The 15,693-nt window shown below is 37.8% G+C and overlaps 1 protein-coding gene across 1 annotated transcript; it reads left to right on the top strand.

The window, feature by feature from the left end:
• Positions 1 to 2,289: 2,289 nt before the first annotated feature.
• LOC137171166 (alpha-synuclein-like) lies at positions 2,290 to 13,694 on the top strand. The gene is made up of 6 exons (XM_067574946.1): positions 2,290 to 2,579; positions 2,990 to 3,148; positions 3,435 to 3,464; positions 5,221 to 5,363; positions 12,153 to 12,224; positions 12,913 to 13,694. Exons 2-6 carry the CDS (start codon positions 3,028 to 3,030, stop codon positions 12,928 to 12,930), a joined length of 384 nt encoding a protein of 127 aa, XP_067431047.1. The 5' UTR covers positions 2,290 to 2,579; positions 2,990 to 3,027; the 3' UTR covers positions 12,931 to 13,694.
• The last annotated feature ends 1,999 nt before the right edge of the window (positions 13,695 to 15,693 follow it).

Here is a 15,693-nt window from a genome sequence, read left to right as displayed (position 1 = left end):
TAGCCATCATTTGGCCAAATTTTTGAAACCGCAAACAGCTAATGGGGAGATTGCAGTACATGGTTGTCTGGAAACCTCACTGTAATGACAAGTTTCTCCTCCCTGCCAAGAAATAGACCCACATATAACCCCCAGTAAAACCACAAAATGTCAGTTTTACACTGTGATTACTGTAGAGATTAAACAAACAAAATATAATGTGTCCATTAGTGAGCTTTTGAGGTGCTTTCAGACAGATTTTGTTCCCTTCAGACTGATGGGCTAGCTAAGGTTACTGTCTCCTAACTGTAGCTTGATATTCATCATACAGATATGAGTGATATTAATCTTCAAGAGAGCAAATCAGCATATTTCCCCAAAATGTCAAACTATATTTTTAATGGCTCATATAACTGTACTCCAAGGGATGTTCGGGGACTTGGAAATTTTCTTGGATCCATCCGCTGACTTGTGCTTTTAAGGCACCTTTTCATGGAGTGTTTCATTGTCTTCTTTGTTAGTGTCTAATTAATAAACTCCCCAACAACAACAACAAGATGAGTGCTACTGTTTTACTTGTATGACCATCAACACATCCACCTCATGTACATCACATCATCAAGGACATCTGATTGGTTATTCACTCGAGGCATGGAATACCACATTCATGGCGCAGGTTTTGACTGACTCGCCAAAATTGGTGGACCGTCCAGATACAGGTGTATTTACACTGCAATTAACTGAATCCCTTGACTACGCACAGGTGAACTCCATTTAACAAATGATGTGACTTCTCAAACCAAATGGCTGCAGCAGAAATGATTACGGTGTAAATCCTTATGCAAACATCTATTTTGTATTTTATAATTAATTCAGATCTGTGACAGCCCCTTCCTAACCTACCTTAAGTATATTGGTAATGAGTTATTGTTATATATTCTTGTGTCCATAAAGGTATCTGGGAGAATGTGGGTGTGGCAGGCAGCTGAATTCAGAGCACCTGTGTCTAATGCTGCCATAGGATAAAAGGCCAACTCCCAGTATTGTTCGAGCTCTCTTTCTCACCTTGACTCATCCCAGCAAGCAGCTGCAGGCTTTTGTTTTTCATTTGATTCTAGTTTTGTTTTTACTCCACGACACCATACACTTCATTGTTCACACATTCTCACCTACATTACTCATGCTACTGATTGACACACTCCATATTTGCAATTATTTCTTCAGTTGTTTACTTTATTATAATAAATATCTTTGATTTATTGCCATCCGTTGTATCCGTTCCCACATTTGTCATGGCCTAGGAACCGGGTTATGACAGATCACTTTGTAGAGATCAGTCTTTTTCTGTTGATAAGTGTAAAAAAAACCACATTACTTTGATTCAGTTTTGTAAAACAATACAACATGAAAACTGCCATGGGCCTCTTTTTATATGTGCTATATCTGTCAAAAATCCATAACAGGTATAAAACCAGATTACACTAAACCACCTATTGCCATTTAATAAGTTTAATAATGCCATTAATAAGAACAAATTTGGGGTAAAAAAAAAAAAAAAAAAAAAGTCCACTGATAGGTTTTTATCCTTTCTTTATTGGTAATACTGCAGTTATAAATTGTTGTAAGTTTCTCATTGTCTAATAAGAAATCAAGTATGATGTTATAAATGTATGTTAATAAGTCATTAATGGAAAGTGTGCAGTTTTAAGTGTTAATAAATGGATTTTGGTCCAGATTCTCTGCAGTGCTTTTCTATAAACTGTGGTTATTTAAAGGGAGTTTGCAAAACATGGATACCCAAACATTATAAATGCTTTATATCTGATCTGTTAAGCATCAATCATCATCAAGCATCAATAAAACCATTCATTACTAATCTATAAACCCTCTATATAGGTACCATTATTAAAAAGTGGTACCACTGTCATGAATAATCAAAAAGTGTGTTTGTTTAATCAAAAAGTTGATCAACATTAGTGTAAAAAAACAACCTCAAAGTGAGTTTATTGATTGCTCACAGTTTGATTTATGAGTCGATTCCAACATAGCCTTAAAGGGAAAAAAAACATCTTACTCACAGGTGGGAACACTAAACAGTCCACTAATGTTATCTTGCATAATTACACTGCTACTAATTGGTAGTTCAGCCGCAGATGCATTCAGCCGGCTGATGATTTTAAAGAGCCTGATACACGCTGTGGGCAACCCACGTACAGAAAAAGAGCTACGTAATCTTTGTGTGTGTGTGTGTGTGTGTGTGTGTGTGTGTGTGTGTGTGTGTGTGTGTGTGTGTGTGTGTGTGTGTCACAGACAGACAGAAAGACAGACAGAGGAGCATCTCTTCTCTCGCATCAGCATCACGGGGTTTAAATCGCTCTTTCTCCATCACTGAGGCGGAGGCGTCTCTCTCTCTCTCTTTCTCTTTCTCTCTCTCTCTCTCTCTCTCTGTCAGTCTGTCTGGAAGACACTACACATCGTCTTTGGAGTAGTAGTTGTAGTTTGGAGACAATAAACCGGTTGCACTGCTCTTTAGGGGAATCTCCGCTGTCATCCCGGAAGACTCACCACATTGTCGCCTCAAAGGAAGTTGAAGCAAACAGGTGCGTGAATCACAGCTGTATCTCTTGTTCTCTTTCTCCTAAAAAATATGTTAAAATCATTCATTTAAGAATACCAGCTTGTGTATTATTTTATCTTCCTTGTCGCTTTGCAATACAACAGCTCAGTTTCACCTTTTTTTATTGAAATTAATAGTAAATCCATTCATGGTTTCTCAGTTGGGCTGTAGCCAGTTCCTACAGGTGGGATTTTTTTCATCAGCCTCAGAGAGCAGGGCTGCTCGTACCATCTGCACAGATATTGTATTTTTACATGGCGATACTGGCTTTTTCAAACCTGTCAGAGAAGAAAAAGTAGGGCGGTGGCATCGTTTTGTGTCTATAATACCGAGCGCTTCAAATCCGGGAGTGCCTTTTTCCCTCATTGCGCCTGTTTTCTAACATCTCCGCAGCTGCGTGTGCGTGTAATTTGGGAGCCAATCAAGCAGCCATGGACGCCTTAATGAAGGGCTTCTCTAAAGCCAAGGATGGGGTCGTGGCAGCGGCGGAGAAAACCAAGCAGGGAGTGACTGGAGCAGCTGAGATGACGAAAGATGGGGTTATGTTTGTCGGTGGGTGCTGGGAATTCATCTGATTAATGATCTTTTTTTTTATAACAGGATGCTGGTAAAAAAAAAAAAATGGACAAAAAGCTTAAAAACGTTGTTCATTGTTAAAATATATATATTTAAAAATAATATTATCATTATAATTATTATTATTTTACACAACAATCACCTCTGAGCTTGAATGACACATATAACCTTGACAAGCCATCAGTTTTTAATTTTTAATTTATTATTTATTTATTTTATTTTACATGCTGACTAACTGAGCTTCACTTGGATTTTCTTTCAGGCACCAAAACGAAGGATGGAGTCACAACAGGTAACAGCATACATGAATGAAGGCTTAAACGCATCTGCTCCATTCCCTCCCCATCCTACACATTTTGCATTCAGCCCTTCTTGTTGACACTCGAGCGAGAGTTTTACTCCAAGTACATAAAAGCAAAAGCGGAAAATGATACCGGATCCTCAGGTGGTCAGTAAGAAAGATGTACTGTGTAAATCTGCAGGTGAGTAAGTGTCATATTTCACCGCCTAACTCAGGAAAACCTGTCGAACTCCCCATGGGCCATGCCTCGCCATCCCTCATACATAACAAGCAGGGAATCCAAGGGAGACCGCCTGCTATAGGCATCCAGGGAAATAGCTGTAAAGTAAAGCAATTAGCATTTCATAAACTGGGATTATAAGAGAAATTCGTGATGCTTGAATGTCTTATTAAAGCCTCTAAATGAGGGCGGAAGGAAAGGAGTAAAGCACCAGGATATCGTCTCTCCCAGTGGACCCAAGTGGCTGCACTAGACCTATGATCAGATAATCTGCTTTCAGGAGGTCCGCATAAGCAGAGATGATGACCTATAGCAAAGAGCAGCTGGGTCGTGATTAATTATTATGTGTAACACAGTTGGACTCCATCATGATACAGTGTGGAGGGCAAAGGAAGTGGACCGAGTGGCCTTTATGGCTTCAATCAAACACTTGTTTTAAATGCAGAGAATGTCCATGTTGATGACATTTTTAGCCTTAATTATAACAAGGAAGTCTCACTGGATTTGACATTTTTATTTGCAACTGCAGTTACACAAAGTTTACACATGAAAGTCTCAAGAAACACACATGAAAACCAGATGGACTGATATGCAAAACTACGAATGACAAAGCAATGAGCTGAAACAGTAAAAGGCGGGGTGAAACTCGATGAGGCCTGTTGAAGGCTTTTGAAAGGAAAATGCCTCCAGGCTGTTCTGCTTGTGGTTTTTCAGTTCCCCAAATGACACTAGAGGTGGTGATCCAGTTTTAAATAATTATGTAGGGGGTTTCAAGTAGAAGCAGCAGAGTATCAGTCTATAGTAATTAGTCTTTATTCAACTCTATAGACCTCAGGTAGCCCACAGTAAGGCAGGAAGTAGATTTCACCACATTTGAAAATACCGTTGCAAAAAAAGGAAGTAAGCAGGTAATGTGACAACAAAAGCTTTAGCTCTTATTAAGATTGTTTTTTATTTCTCATCCAGATTCATCTTTATTCAAGCAAAAGTGATATTTATTATAGAGAATATGGCATTTTTGAAACAAGAAACATCACAATATTTCCCAGTGTTCCCAATATTTCCAGATGTACTTTTACAAGGAAGTGGAGTTTATGTGATCACCACCATGAGTCTATTTGGGTTTTTTTGACTGTGATCACCATGTTGAAACCTATCGCATTAATTAATCATTTTTACTTTGCATATATGTTTTGGAAAGAAAGAACAATTCAGATTTTGGTGACCTTATGGTTGTTTTTAGCGCCTCCGTCAGGTCAAACTTTGCTAGTAAAATTCAGTCATTAACCCTTTATGTGTAAAAGTGTAAAAGCTATTAGACTTAGATTTATCTGCCATATATCGCTGATAACTGGAGAAACGTCACTAAAGAGCAGCTCCACTCACATTACATTTCCTTCCAGCTTTGAAATCCAGTATTGTGAGATCTGTATCGTGTTAATGTCTCTTTCTACATGCTGATCCTCAGAGGTATTGAGGCTCTATAGAGATACACCCTCCTCAGCTGCTCTTCTTCCATCCCTACAGTTGCAGGTAAAACTGTGTCTGGAGTGTCTCAGGTGGGTGGAGCCATGGTTACCGGGGTTACCGCTGTGGCCCACAAAACTGTGGAGGGCGCAGGTAATATTGCCGCTGCCACTGGACTGGTCAAGAAGGATCCAGCCAAACAAGTAAGAGATACCTGAAAATTGTTTTTTTGCTAAGAAATCATATATATTCTGTATGTATGTTAATGTGTAGGTGTTTGTTTTGACTTGCAGAAGAAATTTTACTTAATTTTCTGTGGTAAAAGCGTCCCCTACTTTAAGTCTCTCCACAGGCATGAATTTTTCCAACTGACAATGGAGATACTGTTTGATTGGTACCATATCTGTGTGGGCAGTCACTAAAAATAGTTGATAATAACACTGACTTAATAGACCCTTTACACAGCAGACATTTTGACTTGTCAAAGCAGGAAAAAGCACAGGTGGAGTCAATAACATCAACGATGGCTGCATTCCATATAGGTGAGCCAGTTTCAGGGTCCTGGTATTGTGCATCCTTACTCACTGACTGGAATGTCGTTAATGTTATTATTTACACCACACATTTTTCCTGCTTTGACAGGTCAAAATGTCTGCCATGAAAAGGGCCTATTAGTCATGGTTGAGACTCCTCCCAAGAAAAACAACACTATAGGTCATAATGTCAGTTGGCCAAAACTGACCTATAGTTACGTTTGAGTGACAGATGTCATCTCGCAGCCGTAGTTATTAAGATCCGGAGAAAATGACTTCTATATAAGCTGACAAATTTCTTCATTCAGAGGTGGCAGGTTGGGTGGATGGTTTGACTTGCAAAAAGTGGACTTTGGACTTTGCTGCAGGAGACTGCTGTTTGTTTCCCGTTTCCAACCATGAGTCGGGACAGTTTTTAAATTTTTTTTAATTACAATCGTCCTTTAACCTTAACCCCATGGTGTTTACTGTTGCCATGACAACGAAGGTTGTCTTACTTTAAGGAGGTAGTAACTTTAACCCACACCACGTTTTTCAAACCTTAACAAAGTGATCATTTTAACAGTTTTTGTGCCTAAACCTATCCAGACCTTAACCACAGTGTTTTCGCATCATAAAACATCTTTTTTTTATTGTAACAGTTTTGGAAAGCACAGATAAATTATGTTGTGCTGCCAATTACTGCCAATAGAGGCACCATATTAGAAAATGCTCCAAAGTGACGCTCTGGAGTGTTTGGTAAAACAGCGTATTTGGTCGCCTAAATTGGTGGACTTGTTGCATGGTTTGGGTCTTTTAGCACTTCATATGTTATAAAACTACTTGTTGCTAAGCGTTTTGACAGTTTGGTCATTTGCCATCATCCCCGACTTGACCTATGAGAAAGAGACAGCTAACGCTAGCTAGACCCCCTATTTTTTTATAATAATAATTAGAAACAGTTTTTCTATAGCACAATTCATACATAAAATACAACACTATGTGCTTTACATAAACATAAATAATTGTCACATTTAATATAAAACAATAAAAGAAGGATAAATCAGTAAAATAATGTACTTTTTCAAAAACTGCAGTGTTCAGGAGCTGGCAATGATTCAGCAGGTGTAAAGATTACATGGGCAAAAGCGAAAAAGTCTCATGAATCAGTTTCAAGCTAGGCCAACTAGCTTCCTCTAGCTCTCTAGGTTCCACTTTCCAAGTGGAAATTAGAAAGTAAACAAACTTCACAGTACAATGGGTCTTCCAAAACGCTGAATGTTGAAAAGGGACAGACTTCTTCAATTGCTAACAATACATGGGCTCATTGAAAAAAGGGGGGAAAAAATGTCAGTAGGCTTCCAGTCTATAGCGCACAACTAGCCAAGCCATCCAGTAATCTGCTGCCCCCCAGAGGCTTGAAGCTTAGACAGTTTCCACAAATATGTCAAACAAAAATATGCACAATAGCTGCAGTGTTAACTATCATAGTAGTGTCATATATTATAGTTTCCTCACACAAGAAATGAGGAGAACTGAAAGTTCAAGTTGATTTTACTGCTTTGTGTGACCACACAAATGCTGGATGCTTATACTTTTCCACAAAAATATGGATATAATGTTTATAGATTCAAATTTAAACACATATTTGAAGATTGTAGTTCGCAGCAGAGCACATTCCCTCCATTTCATGCCAGTGGCTGCGAGCCATAACTCTTCACTGTGTCAAAATGGCCTCCTGACCTTGAGTCATTTGTCATCACTTCTCATATCTGCTGGCTGTCTTTCTTGACTGAAATGAAAGCCATTACATATTGTTAGCTTTCCTGCATTGTTCATCAGTCAGTCTGGCCTTCGTTTGTCCAAAGGAGGAGGAGGAGGAGGTGAAGGCAGTTTACAAAAAAGTCAAATATGAAAAATGATTATCTTTCCTCTGTTTAATTTTATTCTTCAATCTCCGAATTTTTCTATTTCACTCTCTTCTTCTCTTTAGCAAGAATTTTGATAGCTGTTCATGTGGATTTTTGTAAAGAGTCAGACTAATTACCAGCAAGGTTATTTCTTTGGTATTTTGGGGGTTTTAGCAATGTAACTTTAGATTACTTTGATTAGATTAGCTACACAATGATTTGAGTATTTTTAGACTTAATATTGTATATTTAACCTTACAAAAAACATTTTATCAAAGAAAAATTGATAATATCATGTGAATCATGATATAATTTCACATTTCACATGATAAATTCACGTGTGTTTTTGAGAAATTTCACATGTGACATGAAAGACAGCACATGTGAAAACATTTATTTCACATATAATATCACATGTGCAAAACTGTTTCACATGTGATGAATACACATGCAGACAAATGTAATCTATCACATGATGAATTCACATACACGGTAGGTACAGTGTGCGATTTTTGGACATAAATTCATGAATTTCACATGTGATATTTTTTGTAAGGGTAAATTTGATCTCTTTTAGGCCAATAAAAATATATAAATAAATAAAAGATTGAGTATTTCTTCACCAGAACTGTAAATAGTAATTGACAGAAAACATAACTTAACATTTAAGTTTAAATAAAACATTGAATTGCATTTGGATAACCTGAACTTCTACAATTCTGGCCACAGTCTAGGATTGTCTGTTCACATTTGGATTTAAAAGCCTTTGAGACCTTTATTTATACTGCACATTTAATTATTCCACTGTTATTTGAGATAATGCACTTTAATTACACCTTACCCCCTAAATCTCTACATTTTCACTTTTACTTTACACTAATTCCTAAAAACAAACACGGAAACTCTTCAGCAGGCCCTCACGCTCAAATAATCACTGTTCTTCTTCTGTAGTCAGACCGTAGCAGCTACACTTCCGCCATGCTGCCACTGGTTCATATCTGGATTAATAAGGTGTTAAAATCCTTAAGGAAGGACTAAATTTGCTTGTAATTACCCTCCTTGCTCATAACACTGCTGTGAGTAGCAGGAAATGATAAGCCAATCAAATATTTCCCAGGGCAATCCAAACACTTTGTTCAGTGTTTGTTGTGATGCTCAATCTCCCATTCCTTAATTAGCGATGGAACACAGGGGAACCCATAACAATAATTTAGACACCAATAGATAACAGCACACACGCACACACACACACATACACACAGCTCTTTAGCTCTTCTTTAATTGGCTGTGATTAGTTAAAAGTACACTGTAAAAAGATAAGATACCAAAGAAATTATCAAGTTGTTTTCCTGCCGATGGCAACGACTGACACATGTTTTTCAGCGTGTTCTTTTTGATTTTCATTGCCGGCAAAAAAAGGCCTCTTACATTTGATTTCATTATCAAAGGATGCATGTGGTATTTCCCACAAACATCCAAGTCAAATCCTTTCATCTTCCTTAGTGGTTGAGTTATTAAGGCAGCTAGATAGCTAATCGTGCGTTTGCCCTGAGGGATAAAACACTGACGGAGCTCCACCTGGAATGTGATCCGACTGATTATGAGCAACCCTGACAAGCCAAACTGGCAGGCAGAACAGACAAACAGATGGACGAACAGCCACAGAGTAGACTGACTGATGGAGATGGAGAGGTGGATGACTGGTTCGTTGGTGGACTTACTGACTGACTGACAGAGGCACAAACAGATTTTTAAAATCCAGGTATTCCCAGCAAGAGATTGACATGCAGACAGCAGCAGATCGTCCTCATTAAGCCGTCATTCCCAGAGGGCTCAGCCATTAAACGTCATTTATATTGATTTCATTTTTTAAAAATTGATGCCAGGTTGAGAGAGCCCATCAAAAATTGTCTCCTGTGTCTGACACCCAGATACACACACACACCCACACTAGCAAACACAAGGTGGTGGGATGCTGAGTCTGCCGTTTGATTAATCTCCTCATCTGGCTGTTTCACCAATTCATCAGCTGCTGGTGACTCATATCAGGGCACACAAACGCCAGCAAGGTAGAGGAAGATGAAAATGGACTCAACAAACACATCTTATTGCTCAGATATTTTCAGCGGCATGCAATAAATTCTAGCTGAGGCTGCTGTATTCCCCTTCCCCAGGAGGCGATTTCTGCTCAGAAATTGCTATGAAACAATACAGTCATTGTAGGCGCGGTGTTAGCTTTGATTTGCTTTGAAGATGAAGGTTTATAGTTGATATTTCAGGTTTGATTTGTTCTAAAAAATAGTGAACTTTTGGCCAAAGTTTGATCTGACCACAGCAAATAGACAAGGTGGTGTTTATTGCCGTTGTCCAAGTATGTATGTGTGTTTGTGTGTGTGTGTGTGTGTGTGTATTTACACGAGCACATGTCTCTCTGGCTCGGCTGTGTGAACAGATGGAGGCTTGATGGGTGGTGTTAAATGCAACAGCAGGAGGAGAAGGTGCAATAACTGGTTTAAGGATATGTCAGCTGGCGAGCGCGTCACACACACACACACACACATATATACACACACATACGTGCACACATCTCTGTGACCGCACCCCATTAAGGAAGGTCAGTTCAATGGCACGGTGTAATCAAGGCATCCTTTCAATGAGACAGGAGAGAAGTAACCCCTCCCTTTTCTTCATTAGCGCTTCATAGCTCGTCTCTTTCTCAGCAGCCTTCTCACTCAAAATGACCGCTAATCATTATAAACGTTATGAAACAAGAGTGTAAGTGGCTTTCAGTGTGTGCAGGGACAAGAGTGGGGTGAATTATGTGTGCTGTTTAGATATAAAAACATGTTTTCTTCTGTGGATTCATCAAAAGTTGTCCTTGGATAGACGTGCCTGAACAATCACTCGATCAGTGATTCTTTTTCTTATTTGAAATCTTACTTATTTCAATTTAAAGTGTCCGTGGCTCACCTGGCTTAAAGGAATTGCAATTACAAAGTGGTACAAAAAAGAACAGAAACTGCACATTACAGTCTATTCAATTACATTCTCAAGCTTTCAGTCATAAACGGTCTTATGTATATACACAGTAAATTCCAGTGTTTAGCCCCATTGCAAATATCTTTGTATCCCTTGTATATCAGGGTCAGGGTTTGTTATAATGGCCAAGGATGCATCCATACAAGGCTTGTGAAATGTTACAAAGAATATATGCACATACACAGAGATGATGAAAACTGTACGCATATGAGGAGGCATAAAGCCAAGGTTAATTTTAAATAAAGAAAAAATATATATACAATATCACACTTTCACAGTTGTTTAATATTATGTGTAAATATGTAGTATTGCACATATTTTATCATTTTGTTGGTATAACCACAGCCCTGTTCTTCATATGTGGATAAATAAGTTAGCTTGATTTAATTGTAGATGATTAGACACAAACCTGGATTTGATTTAAATGGATCTGGAGCTGTTGACAGGGCAATCTTGTTAGCTGTATTATGGTCATAAAGGCTGAAGCATGACAACTTCTTTTCAGATGCAGATGACTCTTTTAATTGAGTTTAGTTAGATACTATGAGTGAAAGGATTATGTTCAGGTAAAAGTTTTTTTTTATGGGACTTTGTTATTTAAACTCTAAAATGTATGAAAATTTGAATCACAAATACAAATTGTACACAGTTGGATTGAGACCATCTATCTTAGATAAATTTCTGCATGTTTCATATGTTATAGGTAAAATTATAGCAATTACACGATTGATTTCTGAACTAAGTTTGCTGGAATTATTACAAATTAATCACAAAATCTAATCTGCTTTACGAGAGATTTTGGTAGGTTGCATTGCATAATTAGAATATGTTAAAGGTGCAGTGTGTTGTGTTTAGTGGCATCTAGCAGTGAGGTTGCAGATTTCAACAAACTGAATATCCCACCTCCCCTTCCAAGCATGTTGGAGAACCTAAGGTGGCAGCGAAACTCAAAAAAACACATTTGTCCGTTCTGGGCTACTGTAGAAACATGGTGGGCTCCATGGAAGAGGACCCACTCCCTCTGTAGATATAAAGGGCTCATTTTAAGGTAACAAAAACACATCAATTCTTATTTTCAGGTGATTATACACTAATTAATAATATTATATTCCATCTCTGTTAAGTCTGTTACACTAGATGCCACTAAATTCTACATGCTGCACCTTTAAAGGTGGTTCTTCAATACGTGCAGTAAAAATGTGCTGGCTGAAGCCACAGTTCCATGTTTGCCAATCATGAGTACAATCAATCATACTGTAAGATTAGCACTCATCTTAAAAAATAAGATCACATTATTATTCAAGGTAACAAATCAAACCTCTAACTGTGTTTGAAAAGCTGATTGAGAATTAAAAGGATTATTCTAGCAGGTTAACATCATGTTAGACTGGATTAATAAAGCCTTAATAGGAGCCAAAATGTATCTATGTCCATTGCTTATTTGGCCGTTAATCATACATAGATAAAATAATGCAAGTTTGATCATATTCAGAGCAAAAAAGACAAAGTTTTCTTATTTTTTGTTTTCCAGAGTGACGACCCCTCAGCACCACAGAACATGGTAGAGTCACCGGTTGATACTGATACTGCTGATGTCACAGAGGTAAGACTCCTCCAGCAACTGGTGGACGCAAAACCACAGTCAGCAACATGAAGCTTTATCTCAGTTTGATTGTTTTAGAAAGAATTATAACCTCAGTGAGAGTAAACAGAACGAATCATTGCAGTTCATGGATAACTATCGTATGTCTTACAACTGAGTTGGACTGGATTTGAGGGGGAATTTCTTCTCATGAGTCTTCCAATACAATTTGATAAATCAGCAGGAACAAAGATCACATAAGGCTGAAGGAGAAATGGGAATATGGGAAAATTCATTCCATGTATTTAGATTTTGAAGGTTTGTGTAATATATGACGTTGAGTGGAGACTTTCAATCATAACACTTAATTGATTGCATACATTTCAGTGTGGGTGGTTTCCCCAAACATTGATTGATGATGAATCTTTTACAATATTAGAAGCACATTAAGTCAGCGTTTCCTATGACAAATCCTTCTGAGGGCAATTAAAGACTAGCAGATTAGAGGTCTGTGGACTATGTGACCAGAGTAATAAATAAACCGTCCGTAATGGGTGTTGTAACATCATCTCAGCGATAAACAGGTGTAATATCATTATGCTGTATGATGATGTTTTATTCAAGGATAAAATGGATCACATCACAGCAGTCATTTGTATGCAGGACGGTAAATTCACAGCTCACTTCTCATCCCTCTTCTCTCTCTCAGGAGGACACCGATGACTAAGCTGATTGAGAGGCTTCACAATCAAAGATCAATGACCGAAAAACATTCCATGTCGCTCTGCCAAGTCCCATCGTGCCTCGTTTTGGTCCTTTATGAAGTCTGTGCCCAACGTCTGTGTGTGTGTCTGTGTGTGTGTGTATGCGTGTGTGTGTTTTTTTCTGTCTGTGCTGTTACGTATGTCCGTGCGGCAGTATCTGTGTAAATGTCGTAGTGAAAGAGAGGTGTTGTGTGATTGTGTGTATTCATGTATGTGTGTGTCTGCGTGTGCCTTTTGCACATCAGTGAAAGGGACCTCAGGTGTGTGTCGTACGTGTGCGACTGGCTGTCATTTACAGTGACTCCCTCCCTGAGAATGCCACCTGGTCCATGTGTGTGTGTGTGTGTGTGTGAGTGTGTGTATGTGTGTTTTCTGTCAACCGTGTGACTATGTCAATAACTCAAACAAGGAAATATACCACAATTTACCACTTAAAGCACCTAAGTGTCTCTATACAAATGAACAATTTACAGTGATCTGTTTGAAATGGAAGCGTAATGATATTCTCTATTTTTGTCTGTATACTGTCGCTGTTTTTTGCGGTGGACTATAAAGTGCTGAGCTATTTGTGCATTCATATTGTATTTTTTAAGTTATCACTGCTAAAACAAATATATCTCATATTGAATGGACTTTTGAAAACCAAGAGCATGTAAAACAATTCAGCGTGACAGCTGTGATATGGATTTATTTGGATTTAAGTGTTGAATAAAATATGTAAAAAGTGTGTTTGTTGCTTAAGTGTTGTTCATTTATCTGTACTGTATGTTTACATGTGGGGTCAGTGATGTAAAATTATATATAATATAAACAAATAGTGAGTGTTTCGCTCGTCTATCAGATAAAAAGTTATAAATGCTTAGATCAGAGTCCCTGTATGATATTATAGAGATTATACAAATGTGTAAACATTCATCATAAGATATCAATGGGATTCAGAGATCTAATAATGTATCAAAGATAAAAATCTTCACAAATACAGAAGGATTTTTTTCCAGTCAAATAAGAATATATACAAAAACCATACACACCTTCCATGTATTTACTATTTATGCTCAATTATACACTTTCTAAACATAACATTGCCTACATATTCAATTTATGATACAATTAAATAATTTGGTGCAAATCTTCAAATTGCTCATCATCTATAAACAGCATCAACAGTAATCACTAATCAGAATGAATTTGGCACCGGATACAATGACTTTTTCTTCCCCGTAACCGATACAAAATATTTTCCTGATTTCATCGTGTATTATCGAGAATTTACCTTGATCCTGTTGTTTATTTCATGTCCTGTGATGTGTATTAATGACACCATTTTTAAAATTGCTAACACATGTTTCTCAATTCTGAGTTTCAATTTTAGTCACTGTGGACTAAACTGTGAATCACTTTTCACTGCTTTGAAACAGAATGCATTTAGTGACCACATCTTTTAACATTGATGAACTGTTTTCTCACTCAAACTCAACTACCACCAGTATTTACAGTCCATTTTACACATGCTTAAATACTATCATTATAACTGTTAAATTTAATTTCAAAAGTGTAATATAACACCAAATCACTCTAAATTAAACTGCAATTTCTGCAAAACCTACATTAAAAAAGAAATCGAAAGAAGAATGCATAAACTCCTAATTGGGATATAAAACACGGAGCAGAAGACAACGGTGAAACATAATGCTACCTGTTGTTTGTGTTTTTTTAGGTCATCGTGTAATGAGTGACAAAGTTTTCTTGTTATGAGTCAATGTTCTGGTGAAAGAGATGATCCTGAAATATGAAGTGTTTTGGTTGCATCAGTGCGTTTTGGACGTGAGATCATGCATTTTTGTAAACTGTGTTAAAAGACTGGAAAGTGATCTCAGCATAAAGAAATGTGTGTTAGCATTGTGAAAAACAAAACAAAACTGTAATATTACAAGTTGAACAACTCAAGAGGTTTACACGTTTAAAAGAACTAAATTATCACAAGTGTAGATTGAGAAAACATAAACACCGTGATGCATGAACTCAGCTAGATGTCAAGTCATTTATTCCATCTCATTATTTTTACCCTTTATGAGAAAGTAGGACAAATAACAGCCAGCAACAACCTCTGTGTGTGTGTGTCAGCTAGTTGGGAAACAATCACAGGGAGACAATGGAGGACAACATGTGCTCATGTGCACCAATAACAGGTTGCTGTTTTAAGGATTTCAATATCTGCCAAGGATTTTAGTGATTTCTGCCAAGGATGTATGATTAGATGATCTGTTATTATTGGTACATTTTCATCAGAGGAAAATATGTCTTCCAGCATTTGGTTTAAAGGGAGTAATAATCCTGCCTGTAGCCAGTGAACCAGTGTGTCATTACAATAAAGCGTGCTGGCCTTGACTGCGTGCTGTACCCAGCTGTCCAGCAGCAGCAGCAGTACACACAGGTATAGTGTGTGTTGTACGATAGAAAGAGGAGGTAAAACATGTACTAACAAATGTCAGTCCTTGCAACCAACTGCTCCAAGATCTTTCCTCTGCGAGACGGTTCTGCTCCATTAACACCGAGAGCACCAAATGCATCAACAACCTATTGCTGATAAATGTCCCAATTTTAATCCCACAGCATCTCACCGCCTGTACTGTGATATTAGTTGTTCACATCCCTCTACAGCTGCAGTACATCTTCCTTGACTTTTTGTACTTGTGAGTTCTGAATCCTTGTCAGCAGGTGTGACA

Source organism: Thunnus thynnus, chromosome 19 (genome assembly GCF_963924715.1).
Source record: "Thunnus thynnus chromosome 19, fThuThy2.1, whole genome shotgun sequence".
NCBI classification, from domain to species: domain Eukaryota; kingdom Metazoa; phylum Chordata; class Actinopteri; order Scombriformes; family Scombridae; genus Thunnus; species Thunnus thynnus.
The sequence above is the reverse complement of the archived record's forward strand: the minus strand, read 5'-3'. Positions and strand labels throughout refer to the sequence as shown.

What these genes read in the sequence shown, in the direction of transcription:
- LOC137171166 (XM_067574946.1), top strand. Translation starts at nt 3,028, where the DNA reads ATGGACGCCTTAATGAAGGGCTTCTCTAAAGCCAAGGATGGGGTCGTG. An exon ending in AGATGGGGTTATGTTTGTCG is followed by an intron (nt 3,149 to 3,434) that starts GTGGGTGCTGGG and finishes ATTTTCTTTCAG; the next exon opens with GCACCAAAACGAAGGATGGA. An exon ending in AGAAGGATCCAGCCAAACAA is followed by an intron (nt 5,364 to 12,152) that starts GTAAGAGATACC and finishes TTTGTTTTCCAG; the next exon opens with AGTGACGACCCCTCAGCACC.